Below are 22,268 nucleotides of genomic sequence, written 5' to 3'. Positions count from 1 at the left end.
ACAGGAAAGAAATGCAGGCTGAACCAAGAGCTCCCCAACTTACTGAAAATGTCTTTGCTCAGGCCCTCAAACTGGGAGTCCTGGAACACGTACTGGTCCAGTTCCGCTGCCCAGACAAGGAAAAGTACAGTGAATCAATGCATTCCCATGAATCCCTATTGTGTACTAGGCCTTGGGCTATGCGCCAGTGAGCTGTGACCCTCCAGGCCTGGCACACGGTAAAGCTCAATAAATGTTTGCGTAACGAATGATCAAATTAATGAAGAAACACTGAGCCTCCGTGGGCCCTTAATCTAATTGAAGGGATGAGGTATGTACTCATGAAAACTCATTTATTGCTATAAAGTAGTGGAACGCAGTGCGGTTGAGTTTAAATTCCAGCTCTACCGTAAACTAGCTCTCTGAGCTGTGTGACCTTGGGCCAGTTACTTAACCTCTCGAGGCCTCTATTTCCTCATTTGTGTAATGAGAGTAAATAATGCCCATAAGCCAAGGATGGATGGTGAAGATTGGAGGCTCTGCATTTAAAGCATCCGACGCAGTAGTCAGAATACACTAGGCACTCAACAAATAGTGGTGAATTATATGAAGTAGAACGTGGCTTGGAACCAATGGGAAGACAGTAATTGCAGCAGGAGGCTGGAGGAGAGAGTATATAGTGGGATGGAGCAGTGTCTGAGAGGTGGAAAGTGGAGGGCGTTCTGAGTAGTGGGGAAAGGTGTTTGGGGTATGCGTGGTAAATTCTGAGAGAGAGATGTCTGTCGTTTCATGTTGGAGATAGTTAGGACTTGAGTTTAGAGGCAAATGGGAGCCACAAAAGGCTTCTGAGCTGAGGAATGAAGTGAGGGCAGCAGTTATGGGGATGGGGATGGGGATGGGGATGGGGATGATTATAGTGGTGGGGTGTTAACTACTACGTATTGCCTGCTTACTCTTTGCAAATTCCTTTTCTAACTACTTTACGCACAGAACTTATTTAACCCTCCCACCCATCCCACGAAACTGGTGTAATTATTATTCCCATTTTACACATATGGAAGCCAACATAATATTTCGGGATGCTTCAATGACTGCATGCCCAAGCCAGGATGTGGCCTTCTAGGAGCAGACTTGAGGAGCACACGAGTGAAGCTGCCTCTTCCACCTACTCAGGCAGCTCCGTTTCCGGTGTAGATGTCCCTAAGGGAAAATCCTAAGCGATCCTCAAACCCTTTCTTACTGCCTCCGATTATGAGGAAATGTGAGTGCCTTCATCCCCAAACACTTCTGCTTCCCCCAAGTAAAGTCTCAGGAAGGCGAGGAAGCAGGCAGACTCTCAGTTCTGTAATTCTGAGACACACAGTTACTGCTCCCTGCCATTTTCTGCCCTTGTGTGATGCAGGGTGAGCTGCGTGCTGGGGGAAGCCTAGCCACATTGGTGCCAAGCACAGACCTCCTGAGTGATGTGATTCTTGGGTTTCCAGGAAAAGGGCCACTAAGAACAGTTGTACAGGTTGTTCATGGTGCAAGGGCGCCCAGCTAACGGGGAAATGGGGGCAGGAAATTCAGCCTGCACTTTGATAGTTCAGCTGTTACTTCCTGTTGGGGGCTGCGTCCTCCAGAAGACGGGGCATCTTTTTCTAATTTGATAAAGCCTCTGTATGAGACAGTGGTGATCCTGACGAGGAGAGATCCTTTACCCCATCCCCACCCCCCAAAAACAAGAACAGCAGAAACACCTCTTCCCAGAGAGTTCTTCCTTTATCTGAAAGCTGTAGCTCTTTTTCAAAGCTGCAAGCCAGCCTCTCAGCTTAAGCCTCACCAAACCTCCCCACCCCAGATACTTCCCTTTTTGTGGTTAAAAATAAGGACTTTGAAACGAGAAAGATGTAGGTTAGCATTTCAGACACGGGCATTACTATCTCTAATGCAGCTTTGGGTAGATTGCTTCACTTCTCTAAATCTCCATTGCATGGAGATGTGAACAGTTTCTACTCCCTTTGTTGTAAGAATCTGATGTGATAACACACAGCCAGTGATTCGTATGCAGCACTGTAAATACTAGAGTAGTTTGGCGGGGGACAAAGAAGGGGAGGGTGTAGGGTATGGGCTTTGCGGGAAGGGAAGAAGAGCAAGAAATAGAAAAAGGGATAGAAATGGAGGCAAAGATGTAAAAGTGAGATTTTGTTTGCCCGCGGGTCATTAGTGAAAGGGTCCATCCCGCACTGTTTTCCACATCCCCTCTTCTCTGGAGTCTCTGTCCTTTTAGCCCTCGCCACCCCACATCCCCTTTGCCCTGCTTTCCGATAGAGGGGCCTTCCGTGGCTCACAGAGAATAGATGAGATTCACAAAAGCGGGGGTGGGGGTGGGAACCTTTCCTCTCAATCGTCCTTTATCTGGGCTCAGGCTACTTCCTCACCGATATTGGCATAAGCCTCCCTGGTCTCTTCATCACCTTCTATGTCACACAACAGCTTGCTGAACTGTTCACAGTTGATGGTGTCCGTGTCGGGTTCTGTGGGGGGAAAGCCTCTTGAATGAAGCAGGAAAGATCTGGGAAGAGGGCTGGTGGGGAAGGCGGGAGAGACCCGGCGGGGCTGGGCGATGTCCTCAGTGAGAGCATCACACAGGCACGGGAGCTGTCCGTGGTGCTGACCGGAGCTCCACGGCCGGCCCTTTCCGCGGAGTGCCATGGGGTGGCATGGGGCCAGAGGGAGGAAAGCCCACCTGAGCAGAGATCGATCTCTTCATCCGCCAGGTCCATCTGGTCATAGAGGTGGTAGAATTGCAAAGGGTCAGCACTGCTGTTAAGAAGCTCCAGGTATCCGCCTTCTAGGGGCCCTAAATCCATGGCGGCACACTGTCCACTGCCTGGAAGGGATGTTGAAAAGACGCAGAGAATTAACGCCTACCACAGTGTCCGGCCGGGTCACTCAGTGAAGGCCAGGGTTGGAAGGAGCCAAAGAAAGTGAGAAAAGTGTTCATTTAGCACCTTTTACATGCTCAGAGCAGTGGGGAGAGGGAGCTACATTCCCTTTTTTTTCAAGGAACTTACAATCACACCAGAAAGATGCCCATGATACAGGAGAGGGAACCGGGGAAGTGCAGAGTCAAGTTGTTTTACACCTGTGAGCTGGAGGACCTGAGTTCCACATGTTGTGCTGCCATGAATAGTGACAGCTAAGACCGGTAGAGCACCTACTATGTGCCAGACACATGGGTTAGCACATTTAATCCCCACATCAACAACCATATGAGGCAGGTACTATTACTGTCTTCATTTTACACACGAGTAAACTGAGACTCAGAGAGGTGAAGTGACTTCCATAAGGTAACTCTGCTTCAAGATGCACCAGGATTTGGTTCTGGGCAGTCTGACTCAAAGGCCTGCATTTAACTGTTATGCTCTACTGCTGTGGGTGACCCCGAGCAAGTCTCTGTCCCTCTCTACGCCTCAGTTTCCTAATCTATAAATTGAAGCAGTTGGGACAGATTCTCTGTAAGATCCCACATTATCATTTGTTGGAGGACACATCGGATATCTTAGATGCTACTTCATTTACTCTTCAGGACAACCCTGGACATGTCCACACAAAAACTTGTATACAGAGCATAACCGCATAGATGCATAATTCATAACAGCCAACATACAAAAACAACTCAAATGTCCATCGATAGATGAATGGATAAACAGAATGTGGTAAATCTGTACAATGGAGTGTTATTCAACCATAAAAGGAAGTAAAGTACTGATACATGCTACAGCATGGATGAAACCTGAAAACAATGATGGCAAGTGAAAGAAGCAAGGCACCAAGAGCGATGCACTGTATGATTCCATTTATATGAAATATGCAGAACAGGCAAATCTTTAGAGACGGAAAGTAGATTAGTGGTTGGCTAGAGTTAGGGGAGATTTGTGGGAAAAAAACCGTTGCTAATGGGTATGGGGGTTTCTTCTGGGGAAGAGGAAAATGTTCTACAGTTGGTCGTGGAGATGGTTGCACAACTGTGTGAGTATACTAAAAAAAACCACTGGATTGTACACTTTAAATAGGTGAATTGTACGATATGTGAATTATATCCCAATAAAGCTTTTAAAACAAAACGAAACAAAACACTAACCTTGGAAGGTAGGCATCACTGTCTCCATTTTGCAGGTCAGAAACTTGAGGCTCAGAGAGGCTAAGCTCCTGCCAGCAAGAGCCAATATGAAGCCTCACCTATGTGGTGCCAGTGCCCCTGCCTGCTCCCTAGTTCAGAGTCTAAAATTCCATGGTATGTTCAATTTCTAGGGCTGTTGCATCAAAGTATCACAAACTAAGCATCTTAAAATAATACAGCCTTATTCTCTCACAGCTCTGGAGGCCAGAAGTCCAAAATCATGTTGTTGGCAGGGCCACGGTCCCTCTGGAAGCTCCAGGGGTGAGTCCTTTCTTGCCTCTTTCGGCTTCAGGAACAGTTGGCATTCCTTGACATGTGCCTTTGTGGCCAAACCACTATTATCTCTGCCTCAGTGGTTATGTCACCTCTTTGTGTCTTAATTTTTCTGCCCTTCTCTTATAAGGACCCTTGTCATTACTGGATAACCCAGGGTGATCTTATTTCAAGATCCTTAACTTATATCTGAAAAGTTCCCAATAAGGTAACATTCACAGGTCCTAGGGATTTGATGTGCACATATCTTTTTTTGGGGGGGGGCATTTGACCCACTGTTCATGGGACACATACATGCTGGAAGGAATCTGAGGAAGTCTGTTGGAGGAGGTGAGAAGACAGCCAACTCTGAAGGCCAGAGGATGTGAGGAGCCTTCTGGTGCCCCCGCCTGGCCCAGAAGAAAATGGAGTTGAAGCAGAGAAGGACAGTGGAGGATAACATTATGAAAAAACACACATAACTCACCACTTTCCAGCTGCTTCTTTTCCTTTCACTCATCAACAACTCTCACTACCTATGGAGGGTCTCAACACAGACTCCAGATGTCACAGCAAATGAACTTTCCAGTACAAGGGGTCCTGGGTGGAGCTGTCTGTTTATAACGGGTTGGGTTGTGGCTGCAGGAACCCAAACAACAGGCTTGCATCAAAAGCCCAGCCAGCCATGACTGGAGGAAGCAGAACTGAAAGACAGACCTACCACCCTTTTCTTGGAGTGGGGCCAAGGCTGGGAGGAGGGGGAGGGAAAAGGGCTCCACTTCTCCAAACCCTGGGTGGTCCTGAGAGCTAGACAAGCAACCTACTGTTCTCTCAAGGATGGTAAGAGAAGACCTCCCTGCCCCAAACCTTACCTGCTGCCTTCCTCCCATTTTCATTCTATGCTATTTATTGAGAGCCTGCCTACCTTGTAGCAATCTGCCTCTTTTTTCCAGGCAGTAATATCTGCTGACAGCAGCTTGGAAGTGACCCCAGCAATTCTAGGAATGAGTTGTATGACTTTGGTCAAGTTACTCAAACTCCGTTTTCTCATAGGCCATCAGGACTGCCAGGGACCTTCAACCTCCTTCATTCTACAGAGAAGATGATGAGACCCTGAGAAGGGACGTGCCTTGCACAAGGCCTCACAGCCTGCCAGTGGCCAAGCCTGCACCTGATCCTCCGGCACAAGATTCCATTGCTCTTTCCTGCCAATCAAAATGTTCTCATTCAAACGAACACCCCTGTTGTGTCTAGGTGCAGGAACAGGGACAAGTAACTATCACAGATGGGCAATGGCGGGACATGCAATGGGGAGGAGCCTAAAAATGTCTAGCTCAGTCTCACTTATTGACAAGCTCAGCTTCAAACCCTGGGCAACATCGCCAAATGTGGTCAAACACCAGAGAGAAAGAAGGCAATTTAGAGTCAAACTGCTCAACCCTGAAACTATTCTTACCTACCAACTCACTGAAACCTGGACAAGTTCAAGTTTTAAACCTCTTGCAGCCTCAGTTCCCTCAACTGTAGAATGAGAATAATAATACTTGGTAACTCATAAGAATTAGGTAAGTTAATTCATGTAGAGCCCTTAGGAAGGTGACTGGGGCTTAATAAGCACTTAATGAATGAAAACTTAGAACAGCATCCAACATATACATGATGAGCCCAGTATGGGTGATGATGGTTGTGGTTATTGTTGTTGTTGTTGTTGTTGTTGTTATTATTATTACTATTACTACTCACCTCTTACCTCTTTGACTCCTGCTTGAGTCACCACATTATTATTAATCATCATCATCATCATCATCATCATCATCATCATCATCATTACTATTACTACCCATCTCTTACCCCTTTGAGTTTTGCCTGAGTCACCACATTGTGAAGCCAAGCTTTCTGTCCTTTTGAGGCAGGAAACCCCATGGAAACAAGAAAGCCCCCCCAGTAAGCAGTGTGACCTGGAAGGCCCAGTCACACTCCCTTTACCATCACTGACAAGGTGCCTGGGAGAAAAGTCATCCCAGGGGCCAAGTTCTGTGTTGTTGGCTCAACTCAGACAAGAAGAAATCTCTCAGACACCCCCAACATATATCACAGCACCTCCCTTACTGTTCCCCCAAGATGAATCCTGCATTTTATCCTGCATTTCCTTCCGAGTAGACAGGGATTTGCAGCTCATAATGGACTCTGCCTCCATCATGCCCTCACCATCTGAGCTCCCAAAGAACCTCAGGGAGAAGGCATGATGGAGTGTTATGCACACTGGACAGAGGAAAGTATTCAACACTTGGCTGAAATGGCTGAAATGGCTTGTCCAAGATCACCTAGTTGGAGAGCCTGAAGTTGAATTCTGGCGGGGAGGCCTTAGGCCTCTCGTAGATCCCACCAGTAGATCAGGATAATGAAGCCTATCTTGTGGGATCATCAAAGGGCCAAGAGGGATTCTGGGCGGTGCACCAGGCACACAGGAGGCCCACAGCCAAAGGAAGCCCATGATGTTGGGATGTCTCAGAGCTGAGACTCAGACCCAAGAGTCTAGGTTCCCAGTCTACTTCTCTCCACAAGCCACAGCGCCTCCCACTCATGCCAAGATCTACGTGCAATTCAGCTTAGCACCCCCTCTTCCCGGGGGTTCCCACATCCATGTTTCCTGTGTCTCTAGATGCCAAGGAAATACTTCAAACGCACCTCAACTGGACTCTTTCTCCACACCTGCAATTCCAGAGGGCACTGGGGACAGAAATGGCCCTGATCACCCCACTGGAGTGAAGAAAGTCCCCTTCAGCTGCCCAGCACAGGGCAGATCATAGAAGCCAGGACCTCTGGGAGGGCAGGTCCCTGTCTGTCTCGCTTCCTTACCCCTGGGCTCCAGCCTGCCCCGGCATCTGGCGGGCTCCCTCCACCAACAGCAATGATGTATAATTAAAATTCGCAGGTGAGTGCCAGGCAACAAACAACATGATGGATAGACATTATCCCACTTAGTCTACCTCACACATTAGTTATTTGTATTTCCATTTCTCAGATGAAGAAACAGGCTCAGAGAGAAGAGTAGGAAGCTGGGATCTGAACCAACTGCCTGGCTCCAAAGTCAGCTTCTTCTAAGTGCTCTTGGACCCCAGCCCCCAGCGGGCTGCCCTCACCCAGTGAGTGAAAGTGTGGGTGGCAAGATGATTTCTCCTTTTGAGGAACATCTGGGGCACTGCAGAAGAGTGGTTTGTGTCATTTTGGTAAATGAGCAGTATTTTTAGAAGGTCCTTTTTAAGCCTACCCTTCCCCCGGAGCCACCACCTTCTACATCCAACCTGAGAAAAGATTCCTAATCCTTTTGCCGCCAAAAGTCCCTTTTGGGGTTCGTTTCCACCCTCACTTCACACTATACCGCATATTTTGAAAGAGCATATACACCAAAATGTTTTCTGAAATAAAATTCATTTCTCTCCCTTAAGGGAAATCAAGTGTGACCAGAACGTCCTCACTCAGACCTAAGCAACTCGACGTTCAGTTTATACAGCTTCTTGTTGTGTCAACGTAACATCCTGTCTCTGCTGGGAAGATTCTTTTGTGTCTGGGGCTGCGCTGGGTACTCTATATTTATTATCTTCTTTCCGTTGTCGGAGCAACTCTGGGAAATTGGTATTATTACACCCATTTAACAGATGACGACAATGAGGTTAGGCTCAGTTTATCAGATGCTTTTTTTTTCCCCCAGAAAGGGGAATATATCCTTGAGAGTCTGAGGAGGTGTCGAGAGGGAAAAAGGGGCTCCATTTTTTTCCCCCCAAAAGCCTTCAGCCCTTCTCTGCACTGTGATAAAAGAGTGTGAGAAGGAATACTTCCCTATTTGCTGACTATGGACTTCCCCTGAGAAAGGAATGGAAAATCTCTGAACTGTGTCTGGAGACATGGGTTTGAGTTCCAGTTCTGCCTTTGATCTTGGGTACATTTCTTTACCCCTCTGAGCCTGAGTTTCACTGGCTGCATGTGGCAGCTCATTCAACTAAGGCATTTTGGGAGCCTAGATTCCTCATTGCCTGTCAGCCTTCCCCCATTTCCATGACCCCAGGGCCACGCCCCCCAACACTGCCCTGCTCCGCAACCTCATGACAAGCTGCTTCTGGAGGTCAGATGGTGGCGGGAAGCAGGAGCCCAGGAACGCTTATCTACCATGACCAGCTCCCAATCAGCATCTTTGTGGGGTTCATAGATCAAATTGGTTCTTTTCCTCTTAAACCCACATAAACTCTAAAAAACCTCCTGCACTTTTCTTCTCTAAATCTGTAACAGTGATTTACGGAGCATCTCCTACAAGAAAGTCACTGGGTTCAATTCTTCAGGGGCCCTAAAGAAGTAAAAAACACAGTATCTGCCAAGAAGCTTGTAGTGTAGACTCAGATAATATTTTAGAAGAGAAACAAAACATGATAATTACAGTACAGTGGTTAAGAGGGAGAGCTCTGGGTTCAAACCCCAGTTCTGCTCTAACTGTGACTTCATGTAGGTTACTCGGCTTCAGTGGGCTGTGCAACCTCCTGCACTTGGCTGGCATAGTGTGTACCTCCCTTGTTTGCTGTGACTTGCCTAAAGTGACATATCCAGGAAGTGCTACTAAGATTATTAATCATCATCATCATCATCACATAGTGTGTACCTCCCTTGTTTGCTGTGACTTGCCTAAAGTGACATATCCAGGAAGTGCTACTAAGATATAAGCTCCAAAATGAAAATATGGAAGTGTCGCTTGACACTATATGACTGGCAAAAATTAGAAAGCTGGGCAATGCTTTCTAATGGGTTGATGGGAATGGGTTGGTATGGCCACCCCAGAGAAGAAACTGGCACCATTTAGCATACCTAAGGATGTGTAGATCCTACAACCCAGCAATTCAGTTCTTGAGTATATACATCTCAAAGAAATATTCCAACCCCACAAGGAGGCTCATCTGAGGATGCTCACTACTGCGCTATTTGCAGTGACAGGGAATTGGAGGCCACCTGGGTGTCTATTGCTGGAAGAGAGACAGGAAAAATTAGCAGCCACAATCTATGGAGGATGATGTAGTAATTAGAGGCGGCAGACCAAATGCACACAGAGCGACACAGGTGCAGCTTAATGACACAGAGTAAAAAAGTAAGGGACAGAATGACCTCTTGATAGTCCAATTCTAGGTGTGCAGAGTGACATACGCACATGAAAAGGCAACACATATTTTACAAAAATACATACAAACAGAATGAAGAGGGTAAAGGGGGTCAAAGATATGGTGACAGGAGACTAGACTTTGGGTAGAGAATAAACACCACAATATACAGATGACGTATTATAGAATTTAACACCTGAAACTTATATAATGTTATCAATCAATGTTACTCCAATAAATTTAATTTTAAAAACAGATACATACAAACAAAAGAATACACCTTGAATGCACTGGAACGGGTGCCGGAAAGGGGAAAGGGAAATTAAGGGAGCTACTTCGTGTGGACCAAAGATCACAGAGTACTATGAGGTGAGGTACGCAGTTAACCCAAGGTTGAAAGCCTCCTGAAGTTTACAGGAAGCAAAGCAAAGACAAAGATGATGGAAGCTTCATAGGGTAGGCTACCTCTGTGGCTCCCTAACTGTGCCTGCACAGAGCCTGGCACCCATAGAAGCTCAAAAGGTACACCTGTGCTCTCACCACTCCGTAGGCTGTCTGAGGAGGGGGCGATTGGGGCCCAAGAGCCCCAGATCCTGGCAGAAGAGATGAGAATGCGCAGGACCTGGAGACAGACAGGGGAAGGCAAGTGCCATCTGTAGAGGAAGAAGCCCCATACTGTTTGCCAGCCCAGCGTGGGCATCCCAGGAAAATGAGACAGAGACAACTTGCAGAAACTGCTGGTCTCACTCAAGACTTTCACTTCCTGGAGAGGCTTGCAGAAGTCACGTGAGACAGAGGGGAAACTGAGGTAGGTGGCCAGGCTAAGGGGCTTATGGGGCTGGAAGGTAGCTGGAGGTTCTGGTCGCTTCTCTTCCAGGCAGGGAGATTACAGATGTGTGCTTGTTTACACATGCGCGTGTGTGAGCATATCATGAGGGCAGCAGGCCAGACAAGATTCACATCAGGAGAGGTCTGGAAATATTGCTGTTGGTCAGCTCTGTTACCCGACTCTGACTATAGCTCTTAATCTGTGCCTCGGGGACTTGGCTTGGAATACAGATCAAAAATGAGCAGAGTCAGGCCCATAGACCTTGGTGTTTTATTTCCCAAGGCAATTTCAGTGTGAGTATGTGTGTCTTAATTACCATCACGATGTCTCCATATAGAGTATACAACTGATTGTTGCCAAGTCCCCGCTACTCCCTATTGTCTTCTGCCTGGCCCCATTTTGCACAATTATGGCCCCTTGGGTATTTGGGTTCACAACCCTTGGCTCGGAAGCCCTCTAATGTCCCTTTGATCTCTGATCTGCTGTTAAGATAATGGCTTGGGATGGATGTGTGATTGGGGCAGGGAGAGGCAGGATTAAATTCTGTCCTGCCCATAATGGAACTGAGATGCAGAGGAGGATCTCTTCCAAGGATGGGCTTAGAGGGGACTGGCCAGTTCCACGAAGGGGAGGAGCAGGAAGCATGGGCGTTGCGGCATCTCTTGGGCTAGGTGTCTTTTCAGCTCTAGTGTCAGCTCCGACTAAGGGGATTAAGAGATAAGCTGTCTGAGAACCCTGGGGGCACGGAGTGCCACTGGACCCCACTGGATCCAGCCTGCTGCTCCACCTCACCCCCTCCCCGCCACCCCAAGTCCCAGCGCTCTCAGGAATCTTGCTATTCCCATCACAGCTCCCCAGCCCCTCCATGCTGGGACCAGCCTGTGCCCGGACAAAGGGGCCTCAGAGCAGGAAAGTCAAAAATTGAAGCAAGATTGGCTCCAGTCCCTGCTCACAGGGCTTCTCAGCAGTTGGAGGGAGCATGGAGGAAGTGGACTGACACAGCCACGGCGACAGCTGAGTTTACTACAACAGACTGGTGGGACGGGATCGACACAGAGTCGTGAAACCTCAGATCTGGGCCTGCTCTGTATCTGACAGTCTAGGACCCGAGCCGAGCCGCTTTTCCTCTCTGCTCTCCAGTGCCCTCCTCTGTTAAATAAGACGGTCACTCCAAAGCAGTGGTTTTCACATGAAGTCGTACAAGGACCCCAAATCTCAGAACAGGTGATGGTGGAGCTGGGATTAGGGGAGGCTGAATCTCCCCTCCTCCAAAGGCGCTGCCCACAGCGCAGTCAAAAACACAAGTCCAGGTAACAGTTTAGGCCTCGGCCTCCAGATACTCTCTGATTTTACAATTTCAGTTTGTGTAATAGATGCTGTGGTTTGCTGCTCAGATGAGCCCCATTAGCACCAGCTGCTGGAGGGCAAGTGGCTTACAGCTCACCACTCAAGCTCTCTTGGAATAGCCCAAAGTCATGGCCCTTCCCCAGAGGTAGCCCACATGCAATCATTGGTCCCGGTGGGTACCAAGGTCTGGCCTCCATGCCTCAGTTTGAGATAAACTTGAAGCCCATCTCAATTTCGGCGCTCCATGCGGGACGAGCACAGACCTCTGTTGTGACTGTATTGCAAACCAACCCCTCCCTCTGCCCGGTCCTGCTTCCTCCCTCTCCCCTCTTGAGCTTTCCCTAGTAAATCTCTCCTGTGCAAATCCCCATCTCCAAGTCTGCTTTCCAGGGAGTCCCACCTGAGACAACTCGGCTCTGATTTTCCCCGAGTGGGGCCTGGAAATCATAAAGAACCCTACAAAAGACCCCCCATGGAGACCACCTCTGAGAACTCAGGTGAGCCACCTGTCTTCTCTGGACACCACTGAGTGCAAGCCCCACTGAGGACATCCACGTCATCACAACTTGGGAAATCTCAGAACTCAAATGAGACCAGCTCGGCTTGTGCATGTGCCTGTAAACAGCCCAGTTACTGGGAGTGGGGAGCCAGGTGGTCCCCGGATGAGAAGGAAGGTCACAAACTATAAGAGCTGCAGCCAGGGGCGGAGGGGTGCCTTCAGTGCTGGTCCGGAACGCAAGCCCCCTTCAGGCTCACCTGGCCTCTCCCACCTCCAGGTGGCCTTCTCTCTGCACATCCCAACATTCCTAGCTGCACTCAATAACCTGCAAAGGACTCCAACAAGTTTTTTTGGGATGAGAACCTGAGCCAAGTGCTGGGGCGGGTTGGGGAATGAAGATGCAAGTCAGGCCCCCAACTTCATCCTGATCCCCAGCTCAACCTACCATGGCACCTAAGCCAGTGCCAGGCTCTGGAGACTCCAAGATGAATCAAAGGCTGGCCCAGCCTGCCAGGATTTGTTGACAGAGCCCAGCAGTTGGCAGTCCTGGTTATAAATTAAAATTGCCTGGAAAGGTTGCCAAACGCACAGCCTCACCTCTCGAAATTCTGATTCAGTAAGTCTGGGGTGGGGGCCTGAATTCCGAACTTGTAAATGAGCGTCCCCCTTCTGCACCCCTCTGGGACACACACACACACACACACACACACACACACACACACACACACACGCAGTGCTTCTGAGAACTAAAGAGGTTTGATTTCCAAGGCAGCCTGAGTTGCCAAGAAGACACTGACCCTTGGTATAAACGGCTTTTCTAGAACACCAGAAAGTCTACAGTTCTCCTTCCCCCAAGTGAACTTCGTAGACCCTACATTTCTGCCGCCGTTGGATGTTTCGTCGATTCTTACATTTTTTCCTTCCAAAAGTCCCTTAGCTGCCATGCCTTTGATCTAGTAGCCCCCCAGATCATTTTAATTGCTACCAGTCTTCCCATTAGTGCCTCCCAAACTTCTGCATCCTTGACAATTTGGGGGTCATATCTTCATACCACCTATTCTAGAATTTTTAAAGAAACAGATATATTTATTTTAAAACAAAACTTTCTAGAATCAAAGGCGAGGGCTCAAACACACGCTTGTACACGAATGTTTGTAGCAGCGTTCCTCACAATACACAAAAGGTGGAAACAACTCAAGTCTCCGTCGACGGATGAAGGGATAAACAAAATGTGATCTATCCACACACTATTATTATTCAGCCATGAAAAGGAATGAAGTTCGGACCTGTGCTACAACATGGATGAACCTTGAAGGTGTTATGCTAAGTGAAAAGAAGCCAGACGCAAAAGGACAAATATTATGATTCCACCGATATGAGGCAACTAGATCAGTCAAAGTCATAGAAACAGAAAGTCGAACGGTGGTTGTCAGGGGCTGAGGGGAGAGAAGAATGAGGAGTTATTGTTTAATCGGGGCAGAGTTTCAGTTGGGGAAGATGAAAAAGTTCTGGAGATGGATGGTGGCGATGGTTGCATGACACTGTGAATGTACTTCATGCCCCTGAATTGTATCTTTAAAACGGTTACATTGGTAACATTTGTCATTATGTTTTTTAAAAAAACTTTTAATCACAGCCTCACGTGGAAGAAAAAAGGTATCACTTGCCATTGAAAACAAAACAATGTTATCAAAATAATGTCAGCTGCCCCACTGTTTTGTTAAAAAGAAAGCTTAACAAGTCTATATTTAGAATGCTGCTAAAGATCCCTACACATAAAAACAGAAAAGGATGAAAAAGAATCAGAAAAGCACTAATTCCCTCCTTACGTCAATGCCTCTCGGAGAAGTGGCATTGGACCACTCACCATGCATGTGTCAAAGTCTGCTCCAGAGACCTGGGTTCAAATCCTGACTCTCCCAACTTCTCGGCTATGTGAACTTTGACAGAATCTCTCGGGGAAGTCCCCAGAGGTTTTGTAACATGGAGAGAGTACAGAGGTTGACCACATCTGTGCCTCTCAATTTATGTATGACCTCTGGACCTCTGACATTGGAGTTGCCTGGGACAGATGATTTCACCTGCTGTTGGGAGCCCCGCCCCAGGCCTAGCCTAGAAACCTAAACACTAAACAGCCTCCCAGGTGATTTCCGTGTGTAGGAAGTCTGGGACCTCCCCCAGGTCGGTTATTTCTGAGGACCCTTCCACTTGACCTCCTGGCATCTTGGAGACCAGGTCCTTGCCTAAGGCAGCCCGGGGTTTGGAAAATGATGATTTGCTGGGGTGTCCTCCTCTCCCTCTTCAGCTCCACCAGGCCCCAGAACATGAAGCGACAATTTTCTTAATCTTCTGTCTGACTAGAAGTACTTTTGCTTTGGGGGGTGGGTGCATAGATGGAAGATTTCCTGCCAAAGTGCGGAACTCCTGGCTGCGACTGGAGATGGGACACTGAAGACTCCTAGGCTAGTGTCCCCTCCTCTGTGTCAGGTGAGAACTGCAGTGTTAAGAGTCCCAGACAGAACTAGACATGTCGCTCTAATTCCAGTGTTCTGGGACCCCAGAGAGTCCCACTCTCCTCTTCTGGGCACCCTTAATTATCTCTTTAGATTCTACGGCTTAGAGGGTGTGGCTCAGGAGCCCAAAGTGAGACAGAGATGCTAACCATCAAGGCAGTCTGGGACAGCCCCTGCTTCCCAATATTGTCAAAGAGAAGCGAAGATGCTCCCTGGTCTGCTCGCTAAAGTTCTCACTCTTCCGGCCCCCCACAGCCCTCCTGGCCCGGGGACCTCACCAGGAAGGCTATGTACCCAGACTCCAGAGTCTGAGCAGGAATATGATCCAACGGGGAAACTAAAGCTCAGAGAAGGGCGGCCCTGGTCCAAGGCCCCCTGCAGAGGGAGACTGTGTCCCTTCCATGTAACCCTGCATACCTCTACAGAATCGAGGATGCACAGCGTCTGTCGCCCGCCCGGGGCTTGGCCCCACCACCTGTCTCTTCTCTGCACTCCCTCTGCATCCCAGCCCCTCTGCAGACGCTTCTGCTCCCCGCTCAGCCCCGCCGCCCCTGCCCCGCCTCGGCCCGTGCTCTGGGCACGGCAGCCCAGCTCCAGGTCCCCGCTCCAGCTCCTGTGTGCAGTCCTTCAGTGGATGCTGGAAACGAGGAGTTTCCCGGGTCTATACTCTGCGCATTCCCTCTCGCTCCTCCCAGCTTTGCTCTGTAACCTCGGGCAAGTAGAGCTGCCTGTCTCCGAGTCCCGATTCCCAGCCCAACTTTAGGGGCTGCAGAGGGGACTTTGGTCACCTACCGCTGTTCCAGGGACTCCCGCGCTGCCGGCGGCGGCTCCTTCTCCGCAGCTCTGGGGCTGCTGTGAGCCTGGGCAGCCTGTCACCTGGTCAACCCACTCCACCCCCTGCAACAGCCCTTTTTCTCTTTCACTTTCTGTCTGCACCGCACCGCGGGGCTTGGGCCGGGCTGGGGAGTAAGGAGGCACCCAAGCCGCCGTTGCTGGGTCCACCACGTGCTTTCTCAGAAGTGCCTTGGTCGGTTGCACCTCCACATTCCTCGGCGCTTCCAGAGCATCCAGTCAGATCTTTGAAATGGCCAGTCCCCTGCAGCGGGACAGCCAGTGCACTCATGGGAGTGCTCTGTGCGAGCCCTGGCTTGCAGCGAGCTCGTCCCCACTCCTGTCCCCACTCCCAGGTGGCCCTTGATTTCTCTCTAGCTCAACACCACCATGAGGGAGGCAAACCACCCCTGCAGGGAGCACGGACCCAGAGAGTAAGGGAAGCTGGATGCCCTTAGGAGGAAGAGAAAATTCCCTGGGGACTTTCAGTGGCCAGAAGCTCAACCCCAGCAACCTGGTGTGTCCATCGCCACACCCCTCATCAGCATCACTCCAGCCCTTCCTCCTCTGGAGGTCTTGGACCCCTGTCCTCGGAGGAGGTCTTGGACCCCTGTCCCGCCCACCATAGAACTTAAGTTCATTTCCCTTCCCAGGCTCAGATTTCCTCATCTGGATTGAAGGGCTGGGTCATGTCACTTCTGATCTCTCTTTCCGCTCCTCAAAAACTCCCACAACAAGCTCTGGCTGTAGCCAATGGAGCCAGCAAACTTGTCATCAATCTGGGGGTTCAGGGGAAGTCACGCATTTCAGCAGTTTCTGAGAAAAGGAGTCCCACCCCTTTGACCACACAACGACAACACCAGCAACACTGGGCTCCTGTGATGACAGCCAGCTCCTATAATGCACCAGGCGCTGGGCCAGACCCTTCGATCCCTCCTCATTACCTGCCATAACTCTTCCCTTTGTCCCATTGTACAGCCTAAGAAAACTGCCTCAGAGAGGGGTGGCAACATGCTCAGTGTCACATCACACCCAGCCAACAGTGCAGCTGGGATTCAAACATGCCTCTCTGACTTCGGAGCTGGTGCTAGATGTCTGTGCCATGCTGTCTCTCGTCATGTTCCCCATTTCTTCCCCAAAACACCATTTGGAAACTGGCGAGAGGGCAGCATACATCCAGTGACGATTGCCAGCTGGCTGGGACTCAACAACCATACAGACGGGCCGACTCTGGCTTTGGTTTCCCTGCTTCCCCAGGGATGGAGGTGGGGTCTGGCAAGGGTCCCATCCTTCAAGGGCACCCCTCAGTGTTTACCTGGCAGAGAGAGGACCTTGTGGTTGGCCGAGCCAGGCTATCAATGCTGAGAGCTAACAACGTGACCCCTGAAAGTGGGCCCTCTAGAACCTTTAAGGGCTGATAAAACCGTCTCACATTCCAGGCATCTGGGCTGACCCGAGAACCTCTCAGGTGGAAGGAAATAACCAACCACCTCGCAGCTTCCAACAGCCCCAGCAGGACAGGGACGCCTCTCTCCAACTCCAGTCCCCAGGTTCAGAGCAAGTCTCTGTTCATTTGGCATGGCAACTCCAGCTGAGAGCTCACCCTAAATTAATAAGCATTCTCAGTTCCAAACTTCTTCCACCCACCCACCTTTTTACCTTGGGGCTCTGGCAGGTAGGGCCCTGCAGGGTGTGGAGCCAAGCAACGCATGGTGTGGGAAGCCACGGTGAGTCTATCGGCCCCTCCCAGAGCCCTCAGCCTGCCCGACAGTGCCTTCAGATGTCCAGCTCAGGAGCAGGCAGCCTCATCTCTAGCCTGTTTCCCTACACCAGCCGGGAGCCCACCTAGACTAAGTCAGTATGCAAAGTCTGCAAGTAAGGGACTGGCAGAAAACTCTCCCCCTGCAAGGTAGCCTCATGCCCTCAGATTTCTCAAGTCTAGACACGCTCTAATTTGTCCACGCTCCCTTAAACTGCCCCCATGCCTCCAATGTTAATTTCAGTTCCTTGGGGTGGCTAGAGAAGGTTGCCAAGCTGTCTGTTGGAGGGACCTTCAACACACTTACATTCTGAAAATGATGTTTCACAATAGTACCATGCTGGTGCCAGATGCCAATATCTGCCATCCTCTGCAGCATGGGGCCAGGATCAGAGCCCCACAATCTTAGACAAGCCGAGAGTCCCTGCTAGGCTCCAGCGGACTTCCTAGATCCCACTCCCCTCTACCACTAACCCCACACCAAACTGCCCTGAGTTTACCTGCAGATCATGAGTGGTCTGTTCACCATTTTTATTCCAAGACATTGGACTGAAACATAAATTGCACATAAAAAGGTGTTACCCAAAATACAGTACATATGCCAGATGGTTTGGGGCGGCATGCAGATGTGGTGTCAAATAACGGTGACTCACACAAGCAAGTCAGTGCCCTTTCAAGTCTCTGCCCATGCTCCTGATGGCATCTGGGAGAAAGTCTCAGTTTGGGGCTAGTACGTCTTTAACTCTTCTAATGTACGAGCTTCCTGTTTCACACAGAGCAGCCCCCAGCCTCAAGCCTTCAGCAGACCACAGTATTTGGCTAGAATTAAGTAACGGTACTCTGCTTTCCTATTTCACAGTTACCATCTATGTGTGGCATTCTTTTTCATTTATGATAGACATAAACCTTCCATAAAAAATAAAGTCGAATAAGAATGTGAGCGGTTTGTCAAGTAAATAACAGCATAGCTGGTATGCTGACACCGTGAGGGTGGACCTAAAATGAACAAAGTCTGGGGAACGGTGATTTTGGTGCCTCACATGTTATTACTGAAAGAACACTACGTTGCGAGTATGAAGAGCTGGAGTATAACCCCTGCTGTCACTAGCAGGTGTGTGACCTTGGACGTCTCACTTCGTATGGGTCTCAGTTTCCCCATGTATGAAATGAGGATAGTGATGCTTATCTTTGCATGGTGGTTATTTTGAAATGGGTTCTGCTTTCGGAAGTCCCAGGGGGAAGTAGGCAGACAAATAAGAATGCTAACAGTCAATCTGAAACAGAGCCTTACTTTGTAGGCCGACAAAACAGAAGGGATGGATGTTCGAAACCTCAGGGAGTCTCACCTTCCCATGACCCGGTGCCAAGGGAGAGGCACCCCTGGCCATTCGGCTTTCTTACAGCCACCTATAGGAGTCCCTTCCTGTCCTCAGAGGTAGCCAGCTCCAATGGCCATGGCCAAAGCAGTTCTGAATCAGCTTCACGTCAGGGCAGAGCTTAGAACGAGAGTCGGCCAGGCCTGGAGGTGCACCTGCCATCAACTCATCTGGACGAGAGCAACAGCCTGTCCCCTGGTCTCTCCCCATCTTCCCTGACCCCTCCATACCCACACTCCACAAGACCCAAATCTGATCATGGCTGTGTCAACACGGATGGTGTCTGAGTCAGGCAGTGACATGTGACAGCCTGTGTGTTTGGCTGATGACACAGGCTGCAGATCAGCACAAGGAGGGCCGGGGATAGGGGCACCAGGCAGGAGGAACTGCGGTGCCCAGCCAAGAGCTGATGGGGGTCTGAATTCCAGCAGAGGCAGTGGAGACAATGATGAGGATAGGGGCAGGCTGGCACAGAGGTGGAATGACAAGCCTCCTGGACGGAGTAGCTAGGACAAGGAGTGGGGTGGAAAGGTTAAGCCAACTTCGGATTTTCTCCCTATTAGAGCATTCTGCATTCTCACTGATGTTCCTCTTCAAAACTCCTCCAGAGGTGGTGACCATTCTCTTGAACTCAGGGCTCAATTCCCTCCTGTCTGAGAGGCCCTCTCAGTGCTACTGAGGCCAACCTTGCCCTGGGCATCTGACTGGCTTTGTCTCAAGTCAGGATCTAGCATGACAAAGACCACTCACTAGCTACCAAAAGAAGCATTGATAAGGTTGCCAGTCTGGGGTTCCCTGCCGAGTCTCAAGAAGAGGAGATGGGGGGAACTTGATCTTTCAAGTAAGATTAGCATTCCACAAAACTCACCATCCCTTGCTGCAGTCTCCTCAAACAGACCTGGCTTGGCCCCACCTGTGTACCTCCACTCAAGCAGCATCCCCTCCCAGGATCCCACTCCGGCCTCCTCCCCATCAGGCTGTAGTTTAGCCATCCTTCAAGGCCTGAGTTCCCACCTTTCTGACTTTTCCAGCTAACGACGATCTTCTGCTTTGTGCGTTAAAAGCAAACAAGCAAACAAGCTCATCGCCACGTATTCGACAATACATTGTGAACTTTCTATTTCGTGAATACAGCCCCTTGCCTCAGATTAGATAATTAAGGCATTAATGTTCGGGACCCCACGTTTTATTTTCTGATTTAGCAGACACACTACTCCGAGCTCGTTTGAATGAATGGGCGAAGTTTGGATTTGAATGATAAGGGTAGACTCAGGCTCCAGATAGATAAAGAGTCTTCCCTTACTAGGTTGGAAGTGCTTTTTCTTGTGTTTCTTTGTGACCACCGCCATCCCTGTTGGTGCTAAATACATGAGTAAGGAGGGGAAAAGGAAGGAGGTAAGAAAAAAAGGAAAAGAGGTTAGTAAGTGTAGAGGCAGGTGAGAAGAGAGAAGAAAACTGGTATGTATCCAAATTAGGCAGGTAGGGAGGTGTATGAGAACATAAGCTTATTAGTAGATAATATACAAATGGCTTAGTTATAGAAAGACAGGTAAATTATACATTAAATATATAGGCAACTAGTTAAGTAGAAAGACTGATAAATTGATAAGTAGATATAAGTAGATAGTAGATATAAGTTGATGAATTAATTAGATGTAGGTGAGTAGGTAGACCAGGTAAGACTGAGGGCAGGCAGGCAGGCAGGTAGCTGGGCAGGTGGCTGGAGAGATCAATAGACAGTAAGGACACAGGTGAGCTGCTCTAGGTAACTACAATAGAGAACAGAAACCGTCCCTGGCTGGGTCAGCCACCAGACTTGGAGCCAAGCCAAGTACGGAACAGGCCACTGGTCAGCCTGGGAAATCCCATGGGGAAGTGCCAACTTCCGGGTGCAGGTGCTTCTTTTTCTGTGGTTCCTGGGGGTGAAGGTGAAGTGCGTCTGGCTGGGAAGCCGCCCAAGGCAAAACAGGACAGCAGTTGTCCTTGTCGACACTGTTCCTTCCAGGAGGTAAAGCGGGCCCCCCTCCCACCACCCCAGTTCAGAGCAGGAATGGCTTTGGGGAAAAGAAGGACGAGAGAGAGAGGGCACAGCCCCTCTCCTCGCCATGGCCTCAGCTCCGGTGCCTCTCCAGAGGGCCAAATGGGGAAGGAAGCCAGAGGAAGAGCTTGGCTGCCTGGAGTGTGTCCCTCCCTTTTCCAATAAATCAGACAACATCCTAGAGGGAGACTTTGTTCTGTGATTTCTAGAACAGAGTTCTCGTGGGCAAAAGCACCACATCATGAAAATAGAGAGCCAGAAAACAACAAAGGAAAGCCAAAGAAAACAGTAAAATATAAAACTATGGTGGGGGGTAGGGGCTGGGAAGGTTCTACAGCCTCTGAGAAAGAGTACTAGATTTCTTGGGGTGATCACTTCGCAGGTGATATAAATGTCCAATCACTATGTTGTACACCTTGAACTAATATAATATTGTATGTCAACAGTAATTGAAAAATTAAAAAATTATTTTAAAAAAATAAATAAAGGCAGAGATTAAAAAAAAAAGAAAGAAAGAAAGAAAAAAGAAAGAAAAGAAAGCATACCCAAAACACACTGCTATGGCCCTCTTTCCATTCACAAATCCAAGGCCGGCTGTATTCGACCTCGTCACAGTCATCATGTTCATTGCCTTGGATACTTTCGCAGCTACCATCTCATTCAACCTTCACTACAGCCCTGGGAGGTTTATATCATCACTCACAGTTTAGAGATGAAGGAACCGAGGGTCAGAGTGGTCTAGTAACAGGGCCAATGTCACATGGTTTGTAAGTAGCAGAGAACAGCCCCAGACCCAGAGCGGTCCAGCTTCCAGCCTGGTTCTTTTTCCATCACTGCCATCCTAACTCTCTCTTCTCTGGCCTTGGATTGCCCTAACAGGTGTTGTCACCCACTGTGAATCAAAGAATGCCTGAGTATTTGCTCTGCTTCCCCAGTGAAACTGAGTTCCGTCAGGACAACGACCTTGATGCTCAGGCCTCTCCCAAGCATGCCCGGAGCTGGATCCACATGTTCCGCTCTGTGTCCCAGAGAGTTTAACTCCTAAGGCCACAACCCCAGAAGTGGTCTTTCTGCACAATTACAGCTGAAGCACTGCAATCTTTGAAGATGCCTTCTGAATCATCAGGCTAGTTTCATTTTGAAGCCAGATAGTCTGTTTTTGGTAGATTTACGGTTAGATTGTTTAGAAGAGGCAGCCAAGCGTGAAGTGCAGTGATAGAACTGGACTCGGTGAGATCTAACAGCCCGCCCTACCCCCAGGCTATGACGTAAGGCAAATCACTTACCTCTCTGTGCCTCAGTCAACTCAACTGTAAAGTGAGAATAATGGCAGTATGTGAACTATCCATCCTCCATTTAGCCACCTATCCACCCACCCACTTCCTATTCCCCTAGCCATCACCCATCCACCTACCCACCCATCTACCCATCTACCCATCACCCATCCACCTACCCACTCATCTACCCATCACCTATCCACCCACCCATCTACCCATCACCCATCCACCTACCCACCCATCTATCCATCACCCATCCACC

At 49.2% G+C, this 22,268-nt stretch overlaps 1 protein-coding gene across 1 annotated transcript in view; it reads right to left on the bottom strand.

The window, feature by feature from the left end:
• LOC105290922 (class II major histocompatibility complex transactivator) overlaps positions 1 to 15,659 on the bottom strand; it is a 34,961-nt gene extending 19,302 nt beyond the window's left edge. The window contains exons 1-4 of the mRNA XM_023529664.1: positions 15,518 to 15,659; positions 2,708 to 2,851; positions 2,400 to 2,495; positions 44 to 106 (exon numbers count right to left, since the gene is read on the bottom strand). Coding sequence (XP_023385432.1) covers positions 44 to 106; positions 2,400 to 2,495; positions 2,708 to 2,831 — 283 coding nt within the window. The 5' untranslated portion in view covers positions 2,832 to 2,851; positions 15,518 to 15,659. The remainder of the gene's footprint in view (positions 1 to 43; positions 107 to 2,399; positions 2,496 to 2,707; positions 2,852 to 15,517) is intronic.
• Positions 15,660 to 22,268: the final 6,609 nt, after the last annotated feature.

This window comes from Pteropus vampyrus, unplaced genomic scaffold (assembly GCF_000151845.1).
Source record: "Pteropus vampyrus isolate Shadow unplaced genomic scaffold, Pvam_2.0 Scaffold40, whole genome shotgun sequence".
Taxonomy (NCBI): domain Eukaryota; kingdom Metazoa; phylum Chordata; class Mammalia; order Chiroptera; family Pteropodidae; genus Pteropus; species Pteropus vampyrus.
Note: the sequence above shows the minus strand (reverse complement) of the source record. Positions and strands in the feature narration are given on the sequence as shown.